General features: G+C 36.5%; 2 protein-coding genes across 3 annotated transcripts in view; one reads left to right on the top strand and one right to left on the bottom strand.

Moving 5' to 3' along the window:
- The first annotated feature begins 1,675 nt into the window (after positions 1–1,675).
- Positions 1,676–10,562, top strand: LOC149802184 (uncharacterized). The gene is made up of 4 exons (XM_089956600.1): positions 1,676–1,824; positions 4,425–4,442; positions 5,449–5,724; positions 10,141–10,562. The coding sequence occupies exons 1-4, from the start codon at positions 1,758–1,760 to the stop codon at positions 10,497–10,499; spliced, it is 720 nt and encodes a 239-aa protein (XP_089812726.1). The 5' UTR covers positions 1,676–1,757; the 3' UTR covers positions 10,500–10,562.
- A 7,228-nt stretch (positions 10,563–17,790) lies between these two features.
- LOC149802182 (translation initiation factor eIF2 assembly protein-like) overlaps positions 17,791–23,437 on the bottom strand; it is a 48,376-nt gene continuing 42,729 nt past the window's right edge. For both annotated transcript variants that reach the window (XM_089956598.1, XM_089956599.1), the window contains exon 11: positions 17,791–18,141. In XM_089956598.1, the coding sequence (XP_089812724.1) occupies positions 18,061–18,141 (81 nt within the window). In that variant the 3' untranslated portion in view covers positions 17,791–18,060. The remainder of the gene's footprint in view (positions 18,142–23,437) is intronic.

The following is a 23,437-nucleotide window of genomic DNA, read 5'->3' as shown; positions in this document are numbered from 1 at the left end:
GTTAAAAATCCAAATCACACACACACACACACACACATATTTGTTAGAAACAAAACTGGTAAAGAATCCAAACAACATCAACAATTCCTCATATGATGTTATCCATAACGCAAACAATCTTTCAAAATAGTCTAACGCGTGCTGAGATGGACGCTGCTGTTGTTGTTGTTGTTGTTGTAGGGTTTAACGCCATTTTTCAGCACAATATAGACTATACATGGCAACCAGTATAAATGGTGGAGGAAGAACCCAGGAAACCCCCCAGAAAGAACCACCGACTCACGAGAAGCTACTGGCAAGCTTTCTCACACACCCACATTGGCCAAATCCTAGACTCGAACCCACGCAGACAGAGGTGAGATGGCAGTGATCCGTAACGGTGAGCACTTTAGACCAATCGGCCACTCGGGGCCCCTGAGATGGACGCATGATGAGACAAAATAATCATGTCAAAAAGCACTTATATCAGAGTCACATATTACATTCTACCATTGATCGAGCTTTGTTGTTCTACATCTTAGGTCGGATTCCTACCACACTAAAAATAACAACACAAATTCACCCAAATAATATAGCATTAAATAGCATTTGTGTTTACTCAAATCCATCCTTGTTGTGCTTGCAGGCAATTATTAAAAATGTCGAACTCTCATTCTTGAATCATTAAAAAACATAATTATGGATCAGTTTGAGCCACATGAGAATTTTCTGATTTGCTTCATTAAATGGCACTGTTAATTTGTTGATACGTACAGACATTTATGAAGCCACTAACGTAGCATAAAGATAGTTTATTAGAATATCACAAGAACCGTAGTGTCGATGTTAATGTTTTCCAAACGATGGAAACGATCAAGTTTCATCCAATGTGCACGAGTACAAAAAATATTCTAATTTCGAGACAAAACAATTTAAGTTCAAGTTCTTGTTTAAAGACATTAAAGGATTAAATTATGTTGTTTAACCCGACGTTCCACATTTATGCTTCTTTTATTGCATATTATAATATGATTATCTAACATACACTAATCTAAAAATAATATATCAGAAAAGACCGTAATGTTGCATCTGGGATACCCTGCAATGCGCCTGTTATGGGGACACCAGGTGCTCAGAGAATGTTTTCGTTTCGTAGTAGTACAAGACGTCAAGATGCATTATGATCATCTATGCTCTTGACCAAATAAAAACTCACGTGACCTCTGCGTACATACGTGTCATTATAACAGTATGGTGCACATGATGTGAATCCTTATCTACAAACGTGTTAACCCGTTTATTGCCAACCCCAAATAGATGATGTCTTCTATTCACAGCTGCAGCAGTTACAAATTGCAATGTCTGCGTTTATTCCACATAAAAATACTAAAATACTAACATTGCAGAACTTATATAAAATATTCCGATTCAAAACTACTTGCCGTCGCTTTTGAATACAAGTTTGGCCCGATGCACATCTAAAACCAAAGTTCTGTTGCGATGCATGAACTAAAAGTATAGAATGGATCAACTGTAGTTGGATGCCATGAGATAAATAAAAAACCCTGGTAACATCTGCACGTAAATTAGAAGCATTATCTTTTGACTCCTTTGAGGGGGTTGTAAATTGAAGAAAAAAATATATATCAATCTCTTTTTTTAATCCTTTGTGGTTTATGTTCCTGGTATATATGCCACAGAATACGTAACATTCACAATATCGCACAGTCAGGGCTCGACAACTCGTTTGGCAGAAGTGAGGGATCCATTTGAGCGAAATGCTGAAATTGTGCATTGTAGTTCTTGTACTAGCAGTCGCAACAGCAAGCCCACACTTTCAAAAACGTAAGTATATTTTGTACATTCATGTAACATTTAAATTACATGTAATTAAAGATTTACACTGCGTATTCTGTTATTTACTAAGATTAACCATTTACATAGAAAGAATGCATAAGCAATCCAAAAACAAATGCGCTTGAAACGATATGGTCTCTTGTTGGATTTCAAGGAACCCCCTATACAAGTAGGTCAAGGTCGATATTTTACCAAGATTCTTCGGTTTCTTAGACTTCAAAGACTATTTGCAATATCAGGAGTCTAACGCTCATTCAAACCAACTGAACAACAAATAAACAAATATTTTTAAAATGAATTTAGTGCTTTGACTCTCTTCCGTACCTGCAGCCAATTTAACGTCAAAAAATGTCGCTCCGAGAGGCGTGAGTATCAATGGTAGTATTAAAAGGCTGGTGTAGAAGGAATATTTATGAATAAGGTAGTCAGGGTTTTCGTTCTCATGCTAATCGAAAAACACGAATGGTACAAACCAAACAACACCCTTTGGCTCATATAAACCTGATCATAGAGAGAAGAAAAAAAATTGGCATAGTAAAACTGATGGGTAAATAGGACACCCTAGAAAAATAATAGTTTGTGATTTCTTAAAAATTAGGATATAATATAAGGTAATTACACGTGCTCGCATTGCAGCTTAGACTACGCCTGCGTCATCGGGTGCGATAGTTACTTCTCGTCTATGTATTCTTCTCAATTAAAATACCGATTCACGCTAACATGTTTGTCTTCGCTGGCAATGACAACATTTTTCAGCGTAAATAATGCAACAGGCCTTAAATATATGAAAAAATTAAATATCAATCGGCGGCTCATTATTGTTGCAACTATAACACTCATTGTTGTTTTACTATTAAGGAAAGGACTGATAGAACATATATGTACAATCAACCATAGCTATTGTACGCCAATCAAAGAGTAAGGGTGTTCTTATGAAATGGAAAACTAAATTACCCTTATTCACGGAGTGGTCGATATTGAACTTGGAACCCTTCAGGTGAAAACAAGCTATGTTACATCTCTTTGTGAGAGGATCGCACCAAGTTGTCCGTTTTATAATGAAATAATGAATAAAGCAATCTGTTTGGCCAGACCATTTTGAATTTGTGGGGTTCATATTTGTATGAACCCATTTTGTTTAAGCTACGCCCACTTGCAATACTTTTCTGCAAATAATGTTCAGTGAGGACTATATTTAGAATATAAAGGATCACTCAAACTCAGACTTCTTAACTGAGATTTTAATTATGAACCAAATACTGGACCTTTTATCAAACAAATGAGATATCTTTGCTAATGCTAAAAGTAAAATACACCTTAAGTGAATAAATAAACATCGTCTACTTACATATCTTGATAAGAAAGACATGACGGTACCGTGAGAAATTCATCAGTGTGTGTATAAATTAACGATACGATATCTGTATACCGTTACAATATAGAAATTTGATATTTGTTTTGTAGAATAAAATAAAACAAAATAAAAGGAGAAGAAAATAGAAAAATATTTTGTGTCCACAGGTGGGTTTGAACCCGCAACCTTGGCACTGCTTTAAGCACTAAGCTATGCAAACATTCAACGCACGAGGTATGAAAGTCTCTATAGTCTGTTTACGAAAAATTTTAATCATCAACCAAATACTCGACCTTTACTACAAACAAAAATGATATATTTTTGCTAATGCTACAAATGAAATACACTTTAAATGAGTAAATAAACATCGTCTGCTTACATATCTTGATGTGAAGACATGACGGTACGGTGCGAAATGGCATTTTGAATGGTGATTTTTATACAGTACAAAACATTGACGAAAATGAAGAATAAAATGTTTTACCTAAAAGCAATGAAACAGTCTTTGTGGACGATAATTTATATCGTGCAAGTATGGATAGTTATTGTTTGAATGAAGTGGCGGCCTCGTCTTCAATTGAGAAGTGGGCGTGGCTTAATAAAACAATTCTTTTATCTGCTTGGCAGCATATATATGTGTGTGTGTGTGTGTGTGTGTGTGTGTGTGTGTGTGTGTGTGATGAATCTTCACTGTTTTCTATTATTGCACCTTATGAAAGAGATTCAAAATATGATTAAATAAAAGAATGATTTTAAATTAAGAGTTTATTCAACTATTTATGCTCTTGAATTTAATTATAAGATTGATTGTTTATTTTTTGAAATTCAGCGCAGATTATACAAAGTTTGCACAGCGTTTTTATTTCGGTTCATACTTCGTTGAATTTTAAAGAAAATGAACAGTCAATCCTTAAAGCATATCTATCATTCTTTTTAAATTGTATAATCTGAAAATTGGAACCTTTGTAAACAAAAGAGGGAAACAAATAACAGGTTTGTCTTACTTTTAAAAGGGATTTATTGGCAGGATATAGCTTAGGAAAAGGGCATCGGGCCTATTTCCAAATTGACTGTCCATTTCCTGTATAACAACATGGTTGTCAACGTCAGGTCTGTTACCATTGTCGCCAGGTAGCTACTACTGTCCATGCTTATATAAACATCACCAATGTCTTTATAATAGTCATCTACAGTGATATTTGTAACCGCTTATACTATCTACTTCTCTTTTCAGGACAAGTTGGCTGTGTGGGTAAGAATAAACAAACTTACTGTAATCTTCACAAAAACCAAAGTAATTCGAGACCGGTTGAGTGAAAGATAGAAGCTCCATTGCCTAGCCCACTTTTTATTTAACTATTAAAAAAATTTCTTCGTTTTTAAAAACAAAAATGTTAACATTGAGCTTAATCTTAGAAGTGATCGCCGTGTTGAGCTTCGGCCAAGGCAGGCTGGACAAAATAACTACACCCCACTTTTGTTTTTAGAGCTCGACAAAAAAGAACTACACCCCCATCTTTGTTTCTATTGTTATTTATTTATTTTCTTCCGGGGCATGGAAAAGGTGAAACTTTCGCAACCTTAGCAAATTATTAGCTTTTTGACTAATTAATTTTTGGTTAATTGCATCCTCATAAATAACGATTAAGACTACTGCGACGTTGCAATATTCAATCAAATAAATTCGAACACGAACAAACACCAGCTCGAATCTACCTACAAAATTATTGACTACAAATATGAAATCTGCAATACGAAAACATGTATTAAACATAAACAATTGATATTTTCAAATGAAAATCAAAAGTCTAATATAGATACAATGTATTGAATATTAAATACATTATATAAAGGAAAAGTTTTGAATTTAGAATACATATTTGTTCACACTGAAATACGAAATATTGTATATAAATTAAATGCATTGCATTTAAATATATTTCATTGAATATTGCGACATTTGACATGCCATATAAGACCTGCATAGGCGATCACGCAATTTAAAAACGCATACTACAACGCTCAACAGTCAAATCGGCCAAATAGAAATAGCAGGAAGAAGTATGTAAAAATTAGTTTTAAGGTAGGCAGACGTGTGTGTGTGTGTGTGTGTGTGTGTGTGTGTGCTCGCGCACGTATTAATTTTTTCTTTACTTCTGTGATCGCTGCTACTTAATTTACATTTGAAAACCTTAAAATCTGTCCAGACGAATAATATAATTTGATGTAAAATTTTGTAATAATATTTTTTATTCCAGATGCGTTTCAGAATGTTGCAAATCCCTGTGGAGATAATGTGTTGGGCCAGCTCTATTTCCCGCATCCCAAAGATACAAGCAAATTTATTCAGTGTGACAAATTTGGCAGAATGTACATTATCCAGTGCCCTTTAAACTTCCTATTTAACCCTGCTCAAACCATGTGTCAAAATGTTGCGTCAACTACGCCAAGTATCATTCCAGCCCCTAGCAACCCATCCAATCCTTGCACGCCAAGCAACATTGCATCTGGAAAATTCTACTTTGAGAATAAAGGTAAGTAGCAATTTAAATTAATTAAGCCTTGCACGACTACTGTTAGATTATTATGTTGAGCCTGCCTTTAGCAATTAGAAAGACAAGTCTTGGAACTATAACTTGGTAGCGGGGGGTAGGGGTGGCAACGTTGAAATATTTCAAACGTTTTAAGTTTACAGCATTCATATACGGTAGGATTTGGTAGTAGAGTGATATGTGTGACTACAATTACAATTCTGAGACTCAATAATATTAAAATTAAAATGTAAATACGTCTTTAAAAAATAAATGCTAAATTATATTGTTAGCAAGTGTTTGTTAATTTTTGAATAGACATACAGTATTGCCCCGTCGTTAAAACCCTTGTTTAATGCCACTAGGTGATAAAGTGATTTTAGTTTATTGACTTTTGTTAATTGATTTATTCTTCCAGCTTTCCCAATTCATTTAAGATGATACTTTGAGAACCGTAAGGACAGCGGGACTGCATAAAAAACATTTTCTTTTTACAAGTTTCAGCGTGTTCGATCTATTTAGGTTCTAGGCAAAAGAGGAACTGATACCTAGAGTAAGCGAATCAAGATTAGAGTGATAGAAGTTTAAATAAGAGGAATTTTTATTGTATATTAAATAAAAGTACGAGACACCTTTAGAAACAAAGACGAATAAATAAAATTTCCTTTGTAAGAAAAGCGCTTGGGCCAGTGTTTAATGCCAGCATTTATCAATTTTTTATTAAAATGGGGTGAGGATGGATGTTGGCAACTAGCACAGAAACTGTTCCCTGTGGCAAAGTAGGCGAGCCACTAAAGAAAATTAACTACGGGCGCCTCGAACCCTCGCGCACTCACTTGTATTTTTAAGATATACTCTTAGACCAGTCGAATTTATTCTAATTATATAGTGTGATTTGAACCCACGGAAGTCACTGTAATTACATACTGGGAACTCTATCTTGTAACAAATGAGCAATAACTTTCCTGTTTCAAAACCGAACATTTTTTTTTTTTTTGTGCATGAAGTTTCGTGCTAAAGTTTATGTCAATGTAGTTATGAAGGCGCATTTACTCAAAATTGAGTTAAAATTTAATAATAATATAGTTTAACTGAAGTCTATATAATCATGACGTTAAAGCTTTGCAACTTAAATGTCATCAAAAAAGCTACCAGACTAAAAATTATTGATCGCTATGAAACTTACTACGGTGGCTAAATTGGGTCAAGATGAGGGGACAACGGGTCTATCATAAGAAATAACAGTTAAACACGAAGGTTGTTTCAATACGCTCAGTTTTCTTTGTGACATCACAGCGCGTGGCATGGAATCCGGTTCATACTGGATCACATCTTTATCTTAACATTGATTTTGCCTTATGTTTATCTCGGGGTGTATAAATAATGACCTACCTTGGAATGTGGATGTATGCGAATCCAAATAAAGTGAATAATTGCCATGTAAAGATACATGTAATCAAATTCTAAGAAATGACACATAATACGCCGGCAGATCTGGGTCTGTGCAATTTGTTAGGAGTATTTTGTTAGGAGTAATCAGTAGAACAAACCAAATAGACCATGATCTGCCTGTGCAGTATGCAACAGCAGATCAGGGTCTGTTTTTTGCTGATGGACTCAACTTAAAACCGACGTTATACAGTAATATAGAGACAAAACCACTACCATAATTCTTGTCAACTTGGTGGTTAAAATGCTATCCGAAGAAAACATGATTACTGCGCCACATTCAATTTATACTGCTTTTTCTACGATCTTGTCTTTTTTCAGAATCTTTGGCGTAGAATGTGAAGAATTTGCCAAATATGAAGCATATCTCAGCTAAACTATAAATATCTCATTCTCGTAGACAGAATGAGACCATTACGGCGCTTCCAACATAGCTTTGTTTAGAATAAGAAATTCCCTCTTGATTTATTCCGGCATGATTTAATTCCTTTGAAAACTCTTTTCTGGCGAAGAAACATGTGGGTTTGTTTTGTTGTTTTTTTTCTTTTCTTTTTCTTTTTGTTTTTTTTACAAACCGATTCCTATCAATATTTTAATTTTATTGCCATAAAAGAATATTTTTCCTTCTACTGAACCGGGCATAATAACGATTTCATTTAATTCATTTGATGTATATTGCGGTTGCTACGTTGTTATCTGTAGACTACCACTTATGTTGCGAAAGAAAGGCCGACGATGTTCGAGTTGTAACTTTGTCCCGTTCCGCCACCCTACTGTACCACGTGTACAAAAGTAGTTCCGAATATAGTTGTAAAATTGCGGCGAATTACGTTCGATTTTTCTTTCCAAATTAGACGGAAAAGTCGAGGATATTCTGACTAAGGAAAGGAAAAGAAAACATTGGATACAATTGAATGAATACTCATAAATTTGAATGGGTTTAGGTGATTCTCCTCCCGCGGAGTCGACATATGATGCTACAGAAGAGACCCACAATGTTGTGATTGTGACCTTGTCTCCGTCCATTGCCATCTTGTACCATGTGAATAAAAAGTAGTTCCCAATATAGTTCCCAATAGCGGCAAATTAATGCGAGGTTTTCTATCTGACATAACGGAAACGGCTAAGCGATAATTGGTTGATAGTTCGACATATAACGTTAGGTAAATTTAACGTTGGCCAATGAAACGTTTCTTATATCAGAGCGACGGTTACACAGGTAAATAATGGATGTACTAAGTCCGTCCACTTGTCCGGAAACAGACTGCATTTGAGCCATCACAGTTTTGTGATATATATATATATATATATATATATATATATATATATATATATATATATAGGTATGTGTGTGTGTGTGTGTGATTTGTTTATTTTGGTTTGGTTGTTTTAAAATTTAATTTCAATGTATTTGGAAAAGGAACGCTGGATTCGGTCTGTGGGCTTGTGTGCTAATGCGTGAAGACGGTTTAAATAACCCGGAGGACAAAACATGCTACGTAAATTATCTTGTTTTAAAGATTTAAACCTCTTTTTTGTAGTGTTCATGTGCTAAATTAAAAGCGATGTGGAGTGTCAAGTTTAGCTTGTATGGCCATTGCATAATACCCTTAAAACTATTGTTGTGTCGATTAAGAAAAGCTTTGTTTTTAAATGAATTATTAATCCAGTTCAAGAAATAAGGTTTGGATGTTCTTTCACGTGCGCTTATAGTTCAATTCGCGATTCAATATGACTGACACCCCCCCCTCTTTATTTGCGAATTTACTTAATTATATACGTGTACGTTTCTTCTTGATTTTTTTAAAAATGCCGCATCTCATTTAATATATGAATTTATGAGTTTGCTTTTCAGATAAACTCGAAACGAAACTCGAATCTTTGTCAAATGAATGTCATCTTTGAATCATTTTTATCTGTTTTGGGAAAGAAACTAAATGAGTTAGACAACTCGAGTCCAGTTCTATATTGTTTGATAAAATGAAAATATAATATATTTAACAATTTAAAAGAATTTTTTTTAAAAAAAACACGCTCTTCTCGTTGGCAAAGAACATGACACGAAAATCAAAGTATTTTATGTCGACACTTGCCCCGAGTGAATTCTTCTATTTTAGGGTATGCAAAAATTACATGAAAAATGTGAAGTTATGACGATTCGAATTTGTATATGTGTAGTGGCAGTCCGATAGGTGGCGGACAATAGGTCTGAATGTCTGACAAGCACCCAGTGACCCTGTAAATCACACGATGCTCATACATTTCCCAGAAATAGCATTAGCTGGTAGTTCATATGGTATAGGCACGTATTACGGTTTGAGTGCAGAAAGATATAAATGTTATTTGTATGTACCTCTAAGGCCATACAATTAATTGGTGAACAACTAGAATCATTGGTATTAAAATGGAGACATCCAAATGATGCGCACTCAAACATCAGACCGATAACAGGATCAATATATGGCAAACGCGCATGTTAAAAAGAATCAATATCATTTAAAACATTATTCTGTTTAAGATATAGCTATATTTCATTACAGGTTTGTCTCTCTGATTCATATCTATGCGTGTTTTGACTGTCTGTCTGTGTCTGTCTGGTACTATCTTGAACTAGATGAAAATATTCCAAAACAAATATGGGACAATACTTTCAGGTATAAGAATACATACATTATGATTATATCGTGGTACATAGTAAACTCGTCGCATTAAAAAAAAAAACATTATTCCCAAGTTACCTAAAAATAAAAACATATTTATTATTTTCTAAAATACTGATATAGTCTCTGATTTTATGAAATTTAAATCTGATGGAAAAATAACTCTAGATATGACAACTATGAAAAGATTTTAAAATTGTGTTCTTACAAACAAGGCTTAAAATATCGATGGTTATTGCGACTTCTCTGAAGTTTATACAATAAAATTTGAAACAGCAGAACTCTGATTTTAATTTATATATTTTATTAGGCGATGAGACGCAGTTTATTGAGTGTGACATGTTGGGCACACCCAACATCATATCCTGTCCTCAAGGCACAATTTGGAGCGAAAGCCAGCTGTCCTGTATCTTCAAATCCACTCCAGCTCCTGCGGTATTAGTCCCTGACACCTCCGCTATTCGCGGCCTGAGAAACCCATGTACACCGGAAAACATACATGGCAATAATCTCTTCTTCCCACATCCAGACCCAACAAAATTCATCCAATGCGATCTGTGGGGAGATGTCTTTGTAAACGCTTGCCCTACCAATCTTGTTTGGAACCAATACAGCAAGACGTGTGCATCTCCTTTCCTATTGGCTGTGGCAGCCGCAACCGGCAAATAAATCTTAAATAATTTTCCGGATTTCCTGAAAATTTAACAATAAAATATCATATACAGAAGTAAATGGTTTTGCCTTTTTACTTTTAAAAGTTTCTCACGTCAATTATAGGCATTGAAATTGTGCCATTAGGAATTTTAATACTAGAAGGCGGGGGCTATAATTAGCCTGAGGACGACCTTTAAGTTCAAATGTAAAATTCACAGCACTCCATATATTTATGATTCATATAATCAATGTCACCCCACCACCACCCCTGTCCCCCCTCTCTGTCTCTCCATTTTCACTAACAAATAAATTTCTCGTTGACTCCAGTCAGAGGCATTTCTACAACACATTAAATTGTCCTCTATGGTCAAACTTTGCTTGGACATAAATACTCCACATCCCATTTTGCCCTAATCTACCATCTACCATGCATCTATTCAGCATTAACATGTGATTGATGGGCACATAACTAATATCAGCAAACAGAACTCATAAATTATTCAGATTCGAAATATGTTTATTCATGGAGTAATGAAGACTGTGTTGTATATTCATTATTTTCAGTAGTAGTAGTAGTAGTAGTTGTTGTTGTTGTAGCGGTAGTAGTTGAATAAAAATCAGGACCGGTTCCGGGGGTCTTCTTACTTTCAAAAGGGCCCGGACTTTCCTCGAAAGGGCAACAAAGCAATAACCTTAGTGTCTATGTACTCAAAGTGTGCACAATACCCCAAAAAAAGTGCGCAAGAATAAAACTATGGTTCAATTACAAATGATTTCTTTACGATCGCGCGCGTGCATGCGTGTGTCAGAGAGTGAGTGCATTTGCGTTATTTTTAACGGGGTGGTGACAGGGTTCCCAACTCCGATTCGGCCCAGCAAATATCCTCGGTTTTTGTACGTAATCAAGACCACAAATATGAAGTCACAATAGTAACAACAACAAAAAATAAATCCCAAATCACGCCATCCTTTTTAAAAATATACCAAATAAATTATTCATTTAAATTAATAACATTATAAACGAGACTATTTATATACGAGTACAGATGTTATAATAAATACGTTATAGTGTAATTGCATCCCGAGCTTACCTTTGATCAAGAAGTAGACGAAATGTTTTCGTTATTGTATTATCTCAATATGTTGTAAAGCGTCGAGGATATTGTTATACCATCCGTTTGTCAATTCGCCTGTCTATCTACTGCTGGCTGTACACGGGAGGTGGCTGGCCAAATCCTTCAGTACGGTCTGTCCTGTTGAAATGCGGCAAGCTTCTTTTCCTTTTTGAAATCGGCTTTTATATGTGTATTAAACAATTTTAATACTCAGTTTTTACCAGTTGTTTTGTGAGTAATTAGTGCATGAAAAAAAGCAAAAGAGAACTGGATAGAAGAACAGTCAAAAGACATTGAGGCAAACTTGAAAAGGAACGACAGCAAGAAAGCATACCAACTGGTCCAAGATCTAATAAGCACAAAAGAACGACGGGTTACCTCCTTACAGGACAAAGCCGGAAACTGCCTCACAGAAGAAAAAGACATTCTGAAAAAATGGACAGAGTACTACGAAGAACTTTACAACCGCCAAGCCACAATAGATCCAGAGGTACTGAACGTTACCCCAGCAACAAACAACGACAACCACCCTATCCTACGTGAAGAAGTAGAAGCCGCATTGAGATCGCTGAAAAAGAGGAAGTGAGCAGGAGTGGACAACATCCCAACTGAACAGATCCAAGCTGGAGGAGAAACAATGATTTCAGGGTCCAAGATACGAAGCTAGAAACAGTCCACAGATTAAAGTATTTGGGGGCAACGGTAACAGATGAAGGATCGAAGTCTGAAGTACTCTCCAGGATTGCACAGACAACACCAGCGCTGACAAATCTGAAGCCCATCTGGAAGGACAAGAACATCGCACTCATTTCAAAGGTCAGACTGATGCACTCACTGGTGATCTCCATATTTCTCTACACCTGTGAATCATGGACCATAACAGCTGACTTAGAGAAAAGGATACAGGCCACATAGATGACATATTTCCAAAAGATCCTCGGCGTCACATACAAAGACCGTGTCACCAATGAAGAAATATGGCAAAGGATCAGACAAGCAATTGGGCCTCACGTAAACTGCAGTGGTATGGGCATGTCTCACGATCGTCGGGACTTGCCAAAACAATCCTTCAAGACACTGTACAAGGAAGAAGAAATAGAAGCAATCAGAGAAAGAGGTGGGAAGATAACATTCGAGAGTGGACAGGCTTGACATTGAGCGACTCACTGAGAAAGACGGAAAATCGAGAGGAATGGAGGAAGCTGGTTGTTCGGTCTTGTGCGTTGCCCCAACGATCTACCAGACTACGGGACTGATGATGATGATGAGTGTATACGGATATCAAGTGGCAATGATTGGTCTTGCAGAGAAACACTTGTATTTTAGTGAAAAGTTTATATTTATAAAATGTGTGAGAAATATCCCTTTATTCAAAGTACATACTAGGAACTGGGTGGTCATTCTTGTACATTCAGTATTTTGGCTATCATAAGTCTTGTCATATATGTATAAATGAAAATTCCATGTTCTAACATATCATACTGGTTTATTTCTCAGATATTCTGACATTTTCTTTGTACAGTTAGATAGTTTCAAAGACCTGTACTTAGTAACGTGCTCGCGAAATCTCGATACCTGCTAAGATCTCACTGCAGGCATGTTTTTCCTCCAACTGTTGATAGGCGAGTGCAGAAATATGCAATAAAGATTTTTTATAAATTATTTTTATCAAGTTATTCAGGTTAAATCTTCGTACAGCCTCTCTTTTATAGTGCTCATTTCCGACAGTAATACGCTATTTTGAATAGTTTCCTCTGACAAGACAGCTTAGACAATCAATATGAGCTGTATGCATAATACAAGTTTCTCTTAATTAGATTTTTTTGTACATACGGGGATTTTAGGGCTGTTTATATTTATTCAAGTAAAAGAGTACTTTCTTGTTTGACTGTATTTCTCGCCTTCATGATGAAAGGTTTACAGTAATAGAACAATGAGGTACACAGCACGTATTATTTAATTATAATAGTACTGCCAGTGCTGGCCTAAATCGGCAAACCAATATCATAGGCTGATAACAAGTAAAATCTCTCTTTCCCCAATCAGTTAGTCGTTAAGCGGAATGCATAGCGGAGAGCATACGACCAGACCAAAGGGTGCTGTTCATTATGGGGAAAAAAATTACAGAAATTCCATACTGTCAAAGAGATGGAGGATACTCGTACTCTGCTGTCTCTCAAACACCAGAAGTGTGAAACAGCTGACAGCGAAATAGAATTGTGTGCCCAATAAAAATGGACTGTCTTTCCCACTTTTCATAGACGTCAAAATTATATAATAGAAGAATGATGTACCCGACTCACACTGAGTAAAAACAATCAGAACATCGCTCCTCTATTTTCGGCAAGTGAAGAAATAACCTCGGTTGTAGTGATTATATATATATATATATATATATATATATAGTGCCATGTGAACAAAAGTAGTTTCCAGTATTGTTCTAAATTGTGGCAAATTAAATCCGTGGTTTCTTTTTCGACTTGAATGAAAAGGACCAAGATGTGCTGTTTGGAAAAGAAGAGAAAAAACCAGTCTACACAAGGCTTTTTTAAACCATGATATCCATTCTCCTTACAGTAGGTTACCTCCTTCTTGAAGAATGATATCACTTGCCACAGTGACGTAAATATGGTGACAAAATGCCATCTTGCAAAACCTGTATGCATTGATAACTACATCACACTCAGTTATATTGCATATATTCGATGTTTTCACAACAATGGATTTCATGCAGAATGTTTTTGTTTCATTTTGAATCTATGACAATAAATTAAGGCTGATCCAGTCAACTTACTCATTTATTAATGCACAAAGTCAATTTACTAGGGTTTAAAAGAAACAGTCATTTGGGTTTAGATTCAAAACAGCCTTCCCACAGCAATATATTCTGAAAGGGTATGAGCAATTGGACCATCCTTGGCCTTTACCTTAAATTGGAGAAAGAAATATCAGAAGAAATTCGCCACCATTGAGAGTTATGTTTGGATCTACTTTTGTACAAATGGTACTATATGGCAAAGGAGCCAATCGGATAATCGCTCTGTAATTTCTGCCAATTCAAGAAATAGATAAGATCAGTTGTATTTGTAGGAATACACATAAATTTGATGGGTTTGGTCATTTGCCTTCCGCAGAGTGTACCACATATGGTGACTCTGAAAAGACAAATAGAAACTTTTATGTTGATATCAATTTGGGCCTCGCTCAACATAGATTGCATCCAGGAGTAATCATGTTGTCCCTCTGTCAAGCAAAGACTGTCAACAATTTGGTTCTGCAAGATAACTTCACTGGGAATCATAGGATTATAACCATATCCTATAAGCAGTTTTATACTACTGGAACATAAAATATTTGGCTTTTGGTCTTTCGTGTTACACATTAGACAAGTTATGGATCTAGGATCCTCAACTTAAAAAAGGATTGTTGCTTTTGATTTCAACCAAATCTGGCATCCAGCTGTATCCTGATTTCAAGCATTCCACGACTTAATTTATGGGAGTTATGTCCCCCTGAGTGCCATTTCCTCCAGACATTTGATTTCCCAGCATAGTTTTAATAAGCTTCTTTGGATTTTGATCAAGGGTAAATATGTAGTGCTCAGCTATTAAGTTTTACGGATGTTGGTTAAAAACAGATGAAGAGGTGAAATCGAGGGGGAAGGGGGACAAGTGTGTTCTGCCCCGCCATGCCCCTATGTGTGGGTGCCCATGATTTTGATGAAATTTGGCTAGTAGCTTTATACTAACCTTGAATGTGTATGATTTCCATCAGTTCTCAGTTTCATTCACGAGAGTTATGCTTTCTGATTCTGTTTTTTGCAGCATAATTATATTGAAAATCTTAAGTGAGCTTGTTTTCCACCATTCCACAACAACATTTAAATGAGCAATGACCCTCGATACCCAGCCCTACCACCACCTTTTGGTTTCTGTAACATAACTATAATAGTAAAACCCCGGAAAGAACTACCGACCCATGGGAAGCTACTGGCAAACTTTCTCACATACCCACATTGGCTGAATCCGAGACTCGAACCCACGCAGACAGAGGTGAGATGGCAGTGATCCATAACGGAGAGCGCTTTAGACCACTCGGCCACTCAGGGCCCCTACAAATTTTGTTATGGTAGGAATTGCATTTAAATAATAAAAACATTAGCATGTTAAAACTATATTACTAGCTTGATACCAGCTGGTAAACAGAGGTCAGATGGCAGTGATCCATAACGGACATCACTCTAGACCACTCGGGGTCCCCAGCAAGACAAAGAAACTTAAAACTAAAAGCATTACACATATGGCAAAGTTAAAAAAAAGTAGTAAATTATCATCTAAAAGGGAAGAAATCCATCTAAGCACTAAGTGTACACAATATAAGCCCATATTTAAGTTAATTGAAAGACATAAGCAAATATACAAGATTGGAAACTAAAATACTAAACATGCAACCGATTAAAGTAGCAGCACTAATTGTGTTTACATATGGAGCATTGCACAATATGCTGCCAAAATAGGTCTTTAAGAAAGATTAAACATTGCTAAAGCTGACGTTTGGGAGAGCCCATACTTGGAAGTTTATAAGTTTGGAATCCCTGTACAGTGTGCAAATATGTTAAAATATAGAATATTTAAATATGTTGGCCATTTCTTGTTCAAATCTTTAAAACTTGAAATGCCAAGGAGTTTGTCCTTGAGATATATTGTGCTGACAAACTGGCAAATCCAAGAGTTCAGATTAAGGTTTCTTGAAGTCATTAAAGAAAATTCTCAAAGTTCTTTGATTGCTTTTTTCAAGTTTGTTCACAAAGCAAGCAATTATTGATAGACAACATACCTAAGGTCATACTATACTTATAACCAGGTAAGTTGAAAAACATCTAAATAAATGGCTTAAAATCCCAAATTTATATTAAGCAAAATTCTGAGGGTTTTCTTCTTGATATAAGAAAACCAGTCAGCTAAATGGCTAAAAAATTTAATACTTGCACTAATATTGCATACCTGTCAACTTTTCGAAAGCCAAGTGAACAGAATGAATTAAAAAATAGGGAGATTGGGACTTAAAACTGGATGGTTTTTAGCGGCATTGTTTAAGCTTTGTTTTCACTAAATATTGATTGATCTTCCGAGTCCATTACATGTGAAATTCTCAAAAGATGTACCGTTTCTCCCTGTGATCCATCTTATTTTCCTCCTGGATGTGCCCTTTTTTCATATTCTGGTCAGCTGTGGCCAAACTGCACAATAGCTAAAGGTTAATCTTAGTAAACAAACTAGAAAGCCAGTGTGAATAACTAACAGTTAATCCTTATTATTGAAATTATCTCGTGAAAAGGGCTGGTCCTGTGACATAATTAAAGAAACCATGTTCAACAGTGTGTATCATGTAAGCACCAGTAATTGATTTGGCAAGTAAACAATGTTCTATTTTGTTGTAACTAATGGTGCCTAAATATGTCTCATGTGCCAACTATATGTGCCAACTAAATATGTCTCATGTGCCAACTATATTTCTCCCATTTTATATGTGACTTTATTTCCTTATTGACAGCTTGTAAGGCAATTAAAATTGTTTACTTACCTAGATATTTGTTCTGAATTATTTTAGAGCACATATGCTGCATGGTATTTTTTAAATTTTTTATTCCTTCTTTTATTTTAATGATGGTAATTGATGTTTTTATATATGGTACAGTAATACCGGATGTTTGTTCATGTAAGTTTCTTTGGCATGATTGAAATACTACAGCATTTACAGTGATCATTCTTGGATTGAAACTAACTACGGACAAAATTATTGTTGTGGCATTTTTTTGTGGTTTATTTTCTGATATTTATACTGTTGCAGGAGTAAAGAAAAAACAAATTTAAATGAATAAGGTTTAAATTTAATTCTTTTTTCTGAAGAAAACATTCTTTGTTGTGTGATAATTATTTCTTCACAACAATATTCACAGGTGATACAATATAATATGGATTCTGTGGACTGAATATGATATATCTATTTATGTAGGATTGTTTTAGGAGAAATGAAAATAGACAGACATAATGTAATAATAATGAGTTCTCTACAAAAACTGTGAGATATTATGAAATCAGGATGTAGACATGGAATGACCCCAAAACACTTGAGATATTTTTGTCTCCCGGGCATGAAATTTGACAGGTATGATATTTATAAGTCAAAGATTGAAATAAAAATTCTTTATTTTTCTGATAAAATAATGTTAATTACATGAAAATCAGTTCTTTATCTATGAGAAACTGATGTTAAAATTTTTTTATAAAGTCTCCTTTACTCCTACAGCTTTCATTTCTCTCTTTCCATTCTTCTTACATTCTTCTGCATTTCATTACAATCAAAGCTTGAGAATACATTTGAGAACACAGGTTTTCACGACTGAAACAAAGTTTTCAGAGCTGTGATAAAGTTTAAAACATTGTTAAGGTTCCAATTTCTCATCTTACTGTCCCAGAAGAATTAATTTCTGGTGTGCTTTCATCATCTGATGAATCTTCTGAAACTTGCTGTTGAACTTTCTGAAAGACCAAAAGCAATATGAGATATGTCACTGATAACTTATTTTTGGTTTTTATATAATTGCTGCAAAATTAACAAAAGCATAATACATCAAATAATATTGATTAGTAACTCACTTACTAATTAGAAAAAATACTGGTTTCAAAATCAGCCATTTGTGCCATTCTGCAAATCAGGGTGCTCCAATTTAATATTATTTCTAAAAAAATGGAAGAAAAAAAACAAACACCAAAGACAATATGTAATATGTGGTTTATATCATTCCCTCATTACATGCAAACCTGCTTATAAGTGCATGATCCAAAGGCTAAGTTCCTAGGAGTAAAGAAGGTGTTCCAGATCAATGTCATTTGGTACAATCTACACCCAAAGAGCTGTACCTTTTTTGTGTCTAGTTCTAATGATGTTGTAGGAGTTCAACAACATAACACCACCTGGGGTTTCAATAAGAAAGCACATTTTTTTAAAAATTATGTTTCCCCTAGAATACTTACCTGATCACATTAACATCAGGAATATAAGCCTTACTACCTCCTAAATCCAGTCCTCCCAAAGATGAAAATTGGTCTTTCTGTCTATAATATACAAAGGGCAATCATTCTTGCTCATCACATTCCCTTGCTGCATACAGGTGATGCTAGTTTAAGCTGAGTGGAACATTGTGTACCAGGATGCTTGAATGGCAAGGAGGATGGGAGGGTATCAAAGTAATGTGATTGGATATTCTAAGAGAAACAGTTTTTCTAAAAAACTGTTGCTCTTTCAAATATGTTCACCGATCACATTAACCTTAGGAGAATAGGTAATAGGTGGAGGGAATACTGAGCATCCAACCTGTACCCTTGGAAACACCTGAGAGGAAAATATTGGAATCCCATATGAAGGTTATCCCACTCTCCTTACTACAAGTAGCACAACCCAAGGCAGAAAAGAAGAAATACTGAGAGCTTCTTACCAAATAAAATTTTCAGATGAATCAATGGCCTTTATATTTCTTTGATAGAGGTAGGACAGTCAAGGCAAGAATCAGAGAGATTACTATTATCTCATGGGCAGTGATCTTCATGAGGCAACTCCATTCTCGTGATATGTCTGAGTATGCCGTGCATATTACCCACTTCAATCCCAATTAAGAGGGATTAAAGGGTTAGGTCCCCTTTCCCACGTTTAAATGGGAGAAAGGCATCTTTGAGCTCTCAACCTGGCTCATACCGTTTCAGATAAAGTCTGAGCAAACATACCAGATCCTGTTTGAAAGTCTCGTAGGTTGTGGCAATGAAGGAAACTATGACTACTGAAAGCAACCAATTCCTGGTAACGAAACCAGGCTGCATCTTACGGACCACCAAGCCATCTGAGAGAAACTGAAGGTGAACTGGGTCAACAGAGAGGGCATGTAATTCACTGACTCTGCAAGCTGAAGCAAATGCTATCATGAGACTGACTTTGTATGAAAGGAGCCTCATCAATGTTCCGCTTAAAGGACTGAATTTGGCCAGGTCAGAACTCAAGAAAGATTTCACTTAGGAAAACAATGTGAATGATTTAGGACTTATTAAGTCAAAGTTGAACAAAAAGTCATAGAGGACTTTGTTATGACCAAGATCCTCTTGACCATAATGAAAAAAGTCAGCTAATTGTAGGAATAAGGTACTCAAATGATGATGTTTTGACTTTGTACCAGTCCCTAAAAGCATGCAACTTCCCTCTGTAAGCCTTTAAAGTGGAGAGCCTTCCAGGTCTTGCCATAACTGAAGGGTTGTATTGTTTCTGCTGGAAGACTCTCTGGACATGAACTAAGCTTGAAGGAGATGACTGTCCAGCCTAGGATGGAATATGTAGGTTTGTGGGTGTTTAGAAAGGTTTGGTCCAACCATGATCTTTCTTTCTAGAGCAATAACTAGATAAAAAGTTCGTAGATCCAGAATTTGTCCCAGCTGAGAGGGGCAATCAGAACTGCATTTCTGGCCTCTAAATTTCTGTATAACCATAGGAACCAAGATCATTAGTGTCAGGATAAGCAAAGGGTCACAGACCAATAGACTGCGGAAACAAATGTGGACAGTTTGTGATTCTACCTGGTTGTAAAAAGATCAGTTGTTAGATACCCCCATAGCTGACAAATCTGAGGAAAGAATGACAGATGGAGTGACCATTCTGTAAGGAAAATCTGTTCCTACTTGACAGAATTGGCCAAGGTGCTAAGTATAACAGGAATATGTCTGATGTTGTTGTTGTGAGGTTTAACGCCATTTTTCAGCACACGATAGGCTATGCATGGCAGCCAGTATTAATGGTGGAGGAAGAACCCGGGGAAAACCCCGGGAAGAACCACCGACCCACGAGAAGCTACTGGCGAGCTTTCTCACATACCCACGTTAGCCGAATCCAAGACTCGAACCCACGCAGACAGAGGTGAGATGGCAGTGATCCGTAACGGAGAGCGCTATAGACCACTCGGCCACTCCGGGACCTGGTATGTGTCTGATCTGGATGTCGGTGTTGTGTTGTGTGTGCCAACAGCAGAATGCCCTGACTAGAATGTAGAGTTGGGGTCATTTGGTACTGCCTTGTTTGAGGAAGTACATCACCATCGCCGAGTTGTCATAGATGATCCGCACTATCTTGTTCTGAAGATGGTCACTCCAAAATAAAAAGGCTCTTATGGTAACTTTCATGTGAAGACCTGTGTCTTCTGGACCCCACTGGTCGTTGATAGTATCCAAGTCTGGTAACAGATGGGTTTCTCAACCACAGGAGCTAAAGTTTATACACACAATCAAGTGGGATAAGATTTACTGCTGCATAAAACAATCCAAGGAGTTGCAGAAACCCCCTAACTGTGATCTATTTTGTGTTGGAAATGGTTTCTGCAAGGATAATGATTTGGACCACCCAACGGTGGTGAAGAGGTTGAGGTGAATGAGGAAATCCATACCCAGATGGACAAAGATGTGACTTCCCAATTTATCAGAAACTCTGATGATGTAAAAAGGAAATTGGAACATTTTTTCCTTTGACGCGAATGGAACTGATCACATGTTTCTGGAGGATGCCATCCAAATACACTGCTGTGGAAATAGATTCAGTCATACAAAACTGGGAATATGATAAAGTGAATTAGTTTTTAAAGGCTCAAGGGCTTATGTTCAAGCAGGTAGAGAGCATAAAAATAATAAAATTTCCTGTATGTAAACTAGGAATTTCCATGAGGATAGATACTTTAAAATCTGCATCAATCAGATCAAGACAGATGGTAAATTTCTTCTAACAGATGGAGAGGACGACTGATCTAGCCAGTTCCATCTTGAATGGCATTGACTGTCATAACCAGAAAAGGTTGGAGGAAAAAATATCTGTAGAATGTGAATTCAAAACAATCTCTACTGAAACGAGATCTCCTTCAAGAAAAGTGTGTCGTTTGTCAAGTCTGATGATAAATCATCAGGAATGGAGAGAATGAAAGGGAAGGGGGTTGTCAAGATAAGAACCATTGCCCCTCTGAGACTCCACTCATTTAGTGGAGAGAGAATATTCCACTGCTGTTTGAAGAAAAAAAACAGAAGATTCAGGAGACTACCTGATAGTTGTCTGAAAGTGATTGGGAGCCTGAGTCAACAGTGAGAGAGCAGAGGATTGGGATAGAGAAACTTTGCTTTGAAGACGTGGCCATTATATTGAGAATGAGCATCGAAGCAGTGTGCAAAAATGTCTTTATGCACTGTAGATGCAGGTTAAGAAAGATTGACAGCAGCAAAGTTCTCATTTAATGCCAGATCTGTGAAGTAGGTGTCAGAATAGGTCTTATACAAAGATCCACTGGAAGTTGACTCTCTGAAAAAAAGCAGCTCTGAAATTGAATGGGTCACTGCTCTTGTCAGACAGCCTTGACAAACTGAGGTGACACTAGACGGTACGGATTGAGGGCTGGATGGTACTGTCTGCAGATAAGACGGCATCAAAACTGAGGTGACACTAGATGGTACGGATTGGAAGCTGGACGGTACTGTCTGCAGATGAGACGGCATCAAAACTGAGGTGACACTAGACGGTACGGATTGGGAGCTGGATGGCTGGACGGTACTGTCAGCAGATGAGACGGCATCAAAACTGAGGTGACACTAGACGGTACGGATTGGGAGCTGGATGGCTGGACGGTACTGTCTGCAGATGAGATGGCATCAAAACTGAGGTGACACTAGACGGTACGGATTGGGAGCTGGATGGCTGGATGGTACTGCTGCAGATGAGACGGCATCAAAACTGAGGTGACACTAGATGGTACGGATTGAGAGCTGGATGGCTGGATGGTACTGTCTGCAGATGAGACGGCATCAAAACTGAGGTGACACTAGACGGCACAACTCATTCAAGTCAATATAAACCTCATGTGCTCAGACTTACAGGCCTCAAGGCCCTCCTCAAACATGTAGGGAGACTTACACCACCCAAGCTGCCTAGAAACTCCCCCAAAGTACCAAATTTCTCCAGATGTAACAGCATCCCTAACAAAGTTGGTCAAAAAATCAGTACCCTCGGTTCTTTGATTCTGTATGCTCAAAACATGAGTACTCATGGTCCTCCCTGTTTCTTGCCATTTTCCTTTGAACTGTCAACCATGTATTTTCCAACCAACTGGTGCACATGCTGGTTCACTTTGTATATGCAAGTACAAGTCATGATACTTCTTGCTGGCTTACATTATTGCATTTAGCATACTTAGTTGTTATGGTTGATTCTGAAACAACAAAGTAAGAAGAGAAAAAAATTTAAAGAAATTCATAACTAACTGCTTAAATAACATTAGAAAACCTGCTATATCAGGGGTGTGAGTGAACATGAACTTCAACACATTCTAATACAGTGTAGCTGTGTAGAGCCAAGCAGTCAGAGAATGCAGAAACTAAGTCCATAAAGGTGAAAGAAAATTTATATAAATTACAGTCAAAATTAAAAAAATAATGTAGAATAATCCTTAAACAACCTAAATTAACAAAATTCTCAAAGGATGGAATGAAAATAACACAAATATCCACTTGATTTTGGGGGCAAAGTGAATGATGTTATCAGTTCATACAGTGAAACTTCAAGTAGCACCACCTGTAGGCAGCTAGTGGAGGTATTGGGCAAGAGTTACTGCCCTTGGCAATCTATATTTTAGACAGAAAAATGAACTTTCATCTTTGAGAGGGCTGGATTCTGGAGATAGTAGGGCTTATATTCCAAACATTAATGTGATCGGAGAACATATCTGAAGAAGAAACCAAGTCACAAACTAAACTGAAAAACCTACAA

The sequence above is a fragment of the Sinohyriopsis cumingii genome, chromosome 4, assembly GCF_028554795.1.
Source record: "Sinohyriopsis cumingii isolate HCF-2022 chromosome 4, ASM2855479v2, whole genome shotgun sequence".
NCBI classification, from domain to species: domain Eukaryota; kingdom Metazoa; phylum Mollusca; class Bivalvia; order Unionida; family Unionidae; genus Sinohyriopsis; species Sinohyriopsis cumingii.
This window is presented reverse-complemented; position numbering and strand designations above follow the sequence as displayed.